An 8,164-nucleotide genomic window follows, 5' to 3' on the forward strand; every position below is an offset into this window, starting at 1 on the left:
AAGTATAAAAACATCCGTGTCATTTTAGACTTTTGTGTTGGCTATTCAAAAATAGCAGATATATACAAGCTCGCAGTGCGTCACTTCGTGCCGCACTGCGAGCTTGTATATTTCTGCTATTTTTGAAAACGATTTAAAGTTTAAAGTGTGAGAAGTACTGACTTAGAAGGCATTTTGTAGAATCAGCCTCAAGGGTTAACAAAAACAAAAAAAATGCCATACAGACATGACACCTGACCTTGTTCACATTTCTCTTCACTTTTCCTGAATCTTCCCTGTAAAGTATTTTTCTCCCCTTTGTCTTTCCTGATTTGCCGTTTGTGAAGAGAGGCCAATTCGCACCTGGCAGCATTTCACACTTGGCAAATCCCCCCCTTTGTCCTGCACAGGGGTTCTCAAAGTGGCTTCCGGGTCCCCAGCAAAAAAAAACAGTCCAATAAGACCTGTCTTCTAAATGTCTTCTAAATCCTAAAACAGTTTTCTGAAAAACGTATGTTGCTATAATATCAGTGGTTCTCAAACTTTTTCATGTCAAGGACCCCCAAATTTGTTTGTATTTGGCCGTGGACCCCCATTAAAAATGTTTGCTTTAAAAATATATATTCAAAGATCTGCAGAAATGTCTACATTTTTCAAATATAGCAGATCTTGTATTTTTATTTGTATTATTTTTATTCAGCATATAGTAGTAGGGCAGTTCCAGCAAAAACATATACAGTACTCATGTATTTTTCTTTTTTCCACAGAAACAAACAATACAATACAATACAAAACAATTCACACCCAACATAACATTTAACACGCAACTTAGGGACAAGGATGATTCAGTTAGCTTTGAAAACTAGCAGATCTACAAGCTTGTAAATCTGCTATTTTTTAAAAGCCAAAGTATAAAATACGGCTAAAATCTAGAATGACACTGATGCTTTACGGTTTTAATGGGTTAAAATAGCATCAGCATCAGTTTCACCTAAATACATCGGCTATTTGAAAATAGGCGATCGACAAGATCACTGAGGTTGTCGATCAGCTATTTTCCTCCAAAAAAAGTAACAACACAAATCGTGTATGGGGGTCTCTGGCACAATATTTTCAGATGGGCCAAATGCATATTAATTTGGGGGTCCTTGACATTGAACACGTTTGAGAACCACTGCTATATTACATAGATCCTATGCATATAGTCTCACATGTGGGTGAAACATCATTGAGCAGCATTTGATTTATTGACAGTCACATGTACACGTAAAAAAAAAACACATGCATACAATAGTCAGAAGGATAAACATAAAAAAGCTGGAAGGCTTATTTCCATTGTAGGCCTTTCACAGACGGTTCAATACAACAGTAATATATAAAAGTGATACATCTGGATGATGTTACAATTAAGGCATAGATAGTTATGATTATTATGAATAGGTCCTGCCTATCTTTCAGCTCATCTTTTGTGCGAATATTTAAAAGCAGTTTTCAGATAATGTGTCAGTGTGTGGCTGATCTCCTGCCGACAATAGCTGCTTTTCAAGTTGTCCCTGTCGGTAAGCGACACCATTTTTGTCAAACGGCGTAACAGCAGTGATTCTGCAACTGTTTTAACAGTTCGTTGTCAACATTATTGTTTTTCTTGTTGTTCTTATGTTATTTATAAGTGTGTAATCTCGGCATCATTGTAAATAAGGGTCTCCCTTAATGATCTCTGAGAATCTTAGATAAAGGTTGAATAAATGAATGAATTAATTCTCCAACTTTTACAACTTTTTAAAATATGGACCGTTACGGGTCCATATTTGGTTCCATGTGTACACTCTCAGAGTTACAGACCTGTAAGGGTCCATTGGTTCCTAAGTATCAGTAATTTAGCATGGGGACCCCCCCCTGTAACCCCCTTAAGGACTCCTGGGGGTCCCTGGACCCCACTTTGAGAACCGCAGGCATATGCTTCAGTTCAACACAGCAGTGTATCAGTGGACCCATGAAGGTCATTATTAGACCTTGTTCACTGGTGCAGTGGTGTAAAGTAACTAAGTACATTTACTCAAGTACTGTACTTAAGTACAATTTTGAGGTACATTTACTTTACTGGAGTATTTCCAATTGTCTATACTTGTACTTCTACTCCACTACATCTCAGAAGCAAATATTGTACTTTTACTCCACTACAATTATTTGAAAACTTTAGTTACTAGTTACTTTGTAGATATAAATGATGACATTATAAAACACGCATTAACCACTTTAGCCCTATTTTAAACCTATAGGCTTTTTGAAAATAGTAGCTCTACAAGCTCACAACGCGACGCGTTGGCAATGTGACGTGTTGTGCGCTTGTAGATCTGCTATATTCTAATTGAGTATAAGTATAAAATGGGGCTTAGATGGTTAATGTATGTTTTGTAATAATAATCAAAATCTACAAAGTAACTATTAACTAGTTAGATAAGTGTCAGATAAGTGTAGTGGAGTAAAAAGTACACTATTTGCCTCTGAGATGCTGTTGTGGAGTAGAAGTATAACGTATGAAAACATGGACATACTCAAATAAAGTAAAAGTACCTCAAAATTGTATTTAGGCACACTACTTGAGTAAACGTACTTAGTTACTTTGCACTACTGGTAGTGTTTTCCAGTCAGAATGTGTTGCAGTCACGTCCGTTCCTGACTGCAGGAAAGTCACAAGTCATGTCTGCTCTTGGCACAGGTTACCCTTCCATATTTAACACACACACACACACACACACACACACACACACACACACACACACACACACACACACACACACACACACACACACACACACACACACACACACACACACACACACACACACACACACACACACACACACAGGGCAGTTAAGTTGAAATGGGGACGGGCTCTTGGCTGTAACAGTGATTCGTGAATTGGGGGGGTTTGGCTGGCTCTGATAGGCCGACAGAGCTGTCAGTCACGCCTAGCGTCCCGCCCAGTGCTGCTCACCCTGTGTCGACCTTGGTAAACAGTGGAGCTGGCCTCTTAAAGGGACAGTACGCCTCTATCTGAACAGCAACACAGAAGTAGGTCATCCATTTAGAAATGGTTAAAGCAAAGTAGTGTGATCATTAAAAACCCACTTAAACCCTATATATACCTCACTGATCGTGGTCTCACAGGGGTCTATACTAGGCCTCCAGCTTATTTCCCTCTCCACCAAATGTCTTCGCCAAAAATAGCCGATCTACAAGCTCACAATTTTTGGTTGTGACCTTGTAGATCAGCTATTTTTGCAGAATGGTTGACCCCAGAATAGGGATGCTAGGGTTCACGTTAATTATGTTTACACTTTAACAAACTGCGTGCTCTGCGCCAGTAGAAGTATAAAGTATCACTAGTGGAAATACTCAATTATAGTAAAAGTACCTAATCATTCTACTTAACTACTTAACCCTTAGTTGACTGGAGTCCACCAGGACTCTATACTAGGACCCTCCTGTTATTCCATCTTTACTAAATCTCTTGGCCCAAAAAAAATTGCAGATCTACTGTACAATCTCAAGCCTATAAGCACAAGCTTGTAGGTCTGCAATCCTCGCCGAATGTTCACCACAGAATAGGTTAAGCTATAGGGTTCATGTAGTTAAGTACAGTTGTAGTAATTGAGTAAGAGTACTTGGTTACTTTCCTGCTGTGCTTGTTAATAGAAGGAGCATTAATAGTTTTGATTTCTATGTTGTGCGAATTGTCAAGGTAATGTCACAGGGAACCTTTCTCTATTTTCTTTTTTATTTAAAATAGCAGATCTAACAAGCACACAATGCCTATTTCTATATTGCAGTATTGATACTTTTACTTAAGTAAAACTTTTGAGTACTTTTTCCACCATTGTAACAGTGGTTCTCAGATATTTGGCACATGAAGGAGCCCTTTGATATGTACATGGCCGTGGTGGACGCCCCAACTGAAAAGATTTGGTGGCAGGGACCTCCAAAAGAGAAGAATTGTGTTGAATGTTTAATGAATTAATGAATTTGTGTTTTGTAGAAAGTCCCCCTGCTGGCCAGCCGAACAATTTGCACCTCAGCCCGTCACCTGAGAAACAAAGTCCCAGAGGCCCAGAAGATCTTTCAGGTACACTAACACCACACTAACACGCAGATCTACAAGCTCACAATGCGTTGCGATGCGACACGTTGTGAGCTTGTAGATCGGCTATTTTCAATTAGCTTAGGTATAAAATAGGGCTAAAGTGGTTAATATATGTTTTATAATATGATCATTTATACCATACCATTACCATAGAGAAAGAGAGAGTTATGACATGCTTTGATCTCGCAAAGCGGGCCGCTATGGGCTGTATAGTTCCAAACATTGGAACTATACCATTGAGATGTGTCGTCGCTCTCATGTTAGATCACGCTGCAGAAAAGGGCAATGTCGCCCCCTGGAGAAGGGCCAAGAATAAGGTGAATTGACCATTTTTTGTTTCCATGGTTACAGGAGGACAACGGGTTGCCAGTTCACATCAAAGGAGGGACCACTGACGTTCTGATGTACAGGTTTACCATGGCTGTGACTGCAGCAGGTAAAATATACAACAATACATATAATGTACCACACCAGGGGCCTCCAACGTTTTTTCAGGCCAAGGACCCCCTAGCTGAGAGAGAGATGGAGCAGGGACACCCCCCCCCCCACACCACTACATATTGGATTCATGTGAAATCCGTGTTTTCAGACATTTAACGACTTAAACCATCAATACTTTCTAAACTTGACCTTTGGTCTGCTTTTTTTCCCGCCTGTACACCAAACCTCTTTGCCGAAAATAGCCGATCTACAATTTAACAAACACTCTATAGCAGGGGTCTTCAACAGGGGGTCCGGGACCCCTAGGGGGTCCTCAGAGTTACTACAGGGGGTCCGCCAAATCTTTGTGTGATATGATTTTTTTTTTACCGTCCTTAACCGCTTGAACTCTAGCATCCCTTTTCTGAGGAGAAATGTAGCCAAAAATAGCAGATCTACAAGCTCACTGAGCTTGTAGCAAAGAGGTATAGGTGTAGAGGGAAAAGGAGCAGACCAAGTAAACAAAAAAAAAAAGTTAATCTGAATTTTATAATTTTTTAAATATAGAGGGGGTCCCTGCTTCATCTCGCTCTCAGCTAGGGAGTCCTTGGCCTGAAAACGATGAAGACCCCTGCTCTATAGCAATGATTACTATCACAATACAGAGGTTTAAGCTGTTCACAGAACACTTAACTAAAGATAAAGGTTTTGATGGTTTAATTCAGCTAGAAGAGCATTCTAATCCTGATGGTGGCATTTTGCCGGTGAGGACAGTCAACCTGTTGTTCTAAAGTACTCTACTCTGCCATCTAGTGACTCTTCTCTTAACTGCAGTGTGGTCTCCACATCAACAGCCATTTAAGCTTAGCCTGGTAAACCTTCCCTCCGGAAATTCCATTTCCATTTGAAATCAAATGGAAATGAGATTTCCGGAGGGAGGGTTTACCAGGCTAATTTAAGCTCACATCATTTGACTATATACATTGTCAGATACTTGAATGTGTCCTTATCTCATCATCACTTTACCCAAATACAGCTCAAGTGGAGTTAGGGTGTTTTTGACCATTAAAGGAGTAGTTCACCACAAAAAAAAAATACTTATTTTCTATCAATTACACACCCCATGAAACCTTGAATTCATGGAGTTTTTTTTTTTTTTGTCACTTTCCCTAAGCCAATAATTTGGTGACCGGCTGTGTCTCCGGTTGACACAGAGATTCAATGGAGACTCAAAGAGTCTCCATTGAATCTTTTTGGAGACTCAATCAGTCTCCTACCGGATACATCAGCATCTTTCTGCCGGTCATCAAATTATTGACTTATAGGAATGCGACAAAAACAAAAAAAAATCCATGAATTCAAGGCTTCATGGGGTGTGTAATTGATAGAAAATAAGTATTTTTTTTGGGTGAACTATCCCTTTAATGTGGAGATAGGGTTGTTTTTTTTCCGTCTGACTTGGTCATTCTAATCAACGATGGACAAAACGACCATCTCCACAAGTTGGAGTTAGATGCAGGTTTGAACGACAGTTTGAGGATCCAATGGAGTTAGGAGGTTTCGTCAGAAGGGTTTTTAAAAATACTTTTCGATTGGTTCAATATTTATAAAACCCACACACAGACGTAAAGGCTGTTCACTGATTTATTTTAAAAACAACTTAACACAGGGGTCTTCAACAGGGGGTCCGGGACCCCTAGGGGGTCCTCAGAGTTAATACAGGGGGTCCGCCAAATCTTTGTGTGATATGCTTTTTTTTTTTTACATTAACCACTTGAACCCTATAGCATCCCTTTTCTAAGGAGAACTTTAGCCAAAAATAGCAGATCTAAAAGCTCACAACGCCTCGCGCTGCGAGGCGTTGAGAGCTTGCAGATCGGCTATTTTTTGGCAAAGAGTTATAGGTGTACACTGTAGAGGGAAGAAAGAGCAGCAAAAGTTTAGCTAAAACACGATTTTATACAATATGGAATGGAGGGGGTCCCTGCTTCATCTCTCTCTCAGCCAGGGGGTCCTTGGCCTGAAAACTTTGAAGACCCCTGACTTAACACGTTGAAAAACGTAGCTGGTTTCTTTATTATTTTGATAATATCTTTTTAAATAGTGAAAATAGTCGATCTATAAGCTCACAACGTCTCGCTGTAGATTGGCTATTCTCCCTATTTTAAAATGTTTTTCAAAATAATAAAAAATGCCAAATAAGATTAGTCACAAGGCATAAGACTCCATGCAAAATAGGGCCCTATAGGTCAAGACCTGTAATCGTCCATTTGGAACCCCCTCAATGAACCCTGAGGGTCCCTGGACCCCACTTTGAGAAGCAATGCTCTACAGCAATGATTCCTATCAGAAAAGCTCAAAATGTTGTGTTTTAACCAAAAAGAAATCACTTACAAAACATTTAATTCACTGCTGCCAAATAACTGTGATCATTCCTTGTGTGCGTGTGCGTGCGTGTGTGTGTGTGTGTGTGTGTGCGTGTGCGTGCGTGTGTGAACAGGAACCAGCTATTCTCTGTACTGGCTGCTGTTTGCCTGTCTGCCTCGCAAGAAAGCTTAAGAAGACTCTCTGTCTAATGCCTCAATTGCGGAGGTGCCCCGCACCGGAAAACAGCCGATCTACAAGCTCACAACGCTTCACAGCGGCCAGGGTTCAATTTGTAAAACAAAGGCTGCGATGCATTGTGAGCTTGTAGATCTGCTCTTGTCGCTCTTCTAGATTTGTTCAGAATGTATTCTTTTTTTTATGTTCAAACATGGGCAGAAACCAGCTACGTCTTGAAAATGTACCCAGAATAGTTACGCCAGAGTTAATGTTGTTAACATACTTTTTTTTTCAATTAAATAGTTTAATTGTGATATTAACAAACATGAATATCAAACATATCAGACCGTCTACATTTCCCCTCAGCATAGCCAACCCTGGTACGTTGTGAGCTTGTAGATCAGTATAAATTGGGAGACAATGACCCAGGATTCGTCTATAAGTTGTGTTTGATGTAAAAATATATATTCCATTGAATCATGCTCATCTGTGTTGTCGCATGATGACGTAAACATACTGTATACTACAATGTGTACATGCTGTAAACTATTAAAAAGTCTGACCACTTATTCTTATGAGCCTATGTATCTGTGTGTGTCTGCGTAAGTGCGCGAGTGTGTCAGTCAGTCAGTCAGTCAGTCAGTCAGTCCTCTAGACCTGAAGGGCTGACTGTATTTCCCCTGTAGCACTGGGATTGTAAACGTTTAGATTGTTCTATCTGGATGATCGAGGCACTAGCAATTAGGACATAACGGCATAATATTGAAAGTGTTGCTATTCCTAAAGGCTCATCTTCAGCTCATGACAACATTACTTTAAGCCGGTTGGTTACATGCACTGAAGCTTATTTGCACTTGAATTAGAAAACAACATGAAACTAAGCTGATATAAACCATATTCTAATGAATATGAGTCAGTCATATGATATGAGGTCTGTCAGACAGACAGACAGACAGACAGACAGACAGACAGACAGGCAGGCAGGCAGGCAGGCAGGCAGGCAGGCAGGCAGCAGGCAGACAGACAGACAGACAGACAGACAGACAGACAGACAGACAGACAGACAGACAGACAGAC

General features: G+C 40.2%; 1 protein-coding gene across 1 annotated transcript in view; it reads left to right on the top strand.

The window, feature by feature from the left end:
* cox7a1 (cytochrome c oxidase subunit 7A1) overlaps nucleotides 1-7,656 on the top strand; it is a 9,866-nt gene extending 2,210 nt beyond the window's left edge. Inside the window, exons 2-4 of the mRNA XM_084065593.1 lie at nucleotides 4,019-4,105; nucleotides 4,475-4,559; nucleotides 7,044-7,656. Coding sequence (XP_083921719.1) covers nucleotides 4,019-4,105; nucleotides 4,475-4,559; nucleotides 7,044-7,102 — 231 coding nt within the window. The 3' untranslated portion in view covers nucleotides 7,103-7,656. The remainder of the gene's footprint in view (nucleotides 1-4,018; nucleotides 4,106-4,474; nucleotides 4,560-7,043) is intronic.
* Nucleotides 7,657-8,164: the final 508 nt, after the last annotated feature.

Source organism: Gymnoscopelus microlampas (assembly GCF_963454915.1).
Source record: "Gymnoscopelus microlampas genome assembly, chromosome: 8".
Classification (NCBI taxonomy): domain Eukaryota; kingdom Metazoa; phylum Chordata; class Actinopteri; order Myctophiformes; family Myctophidae; genus Gymnoscopelus; species Gymnoscopelus microlampas.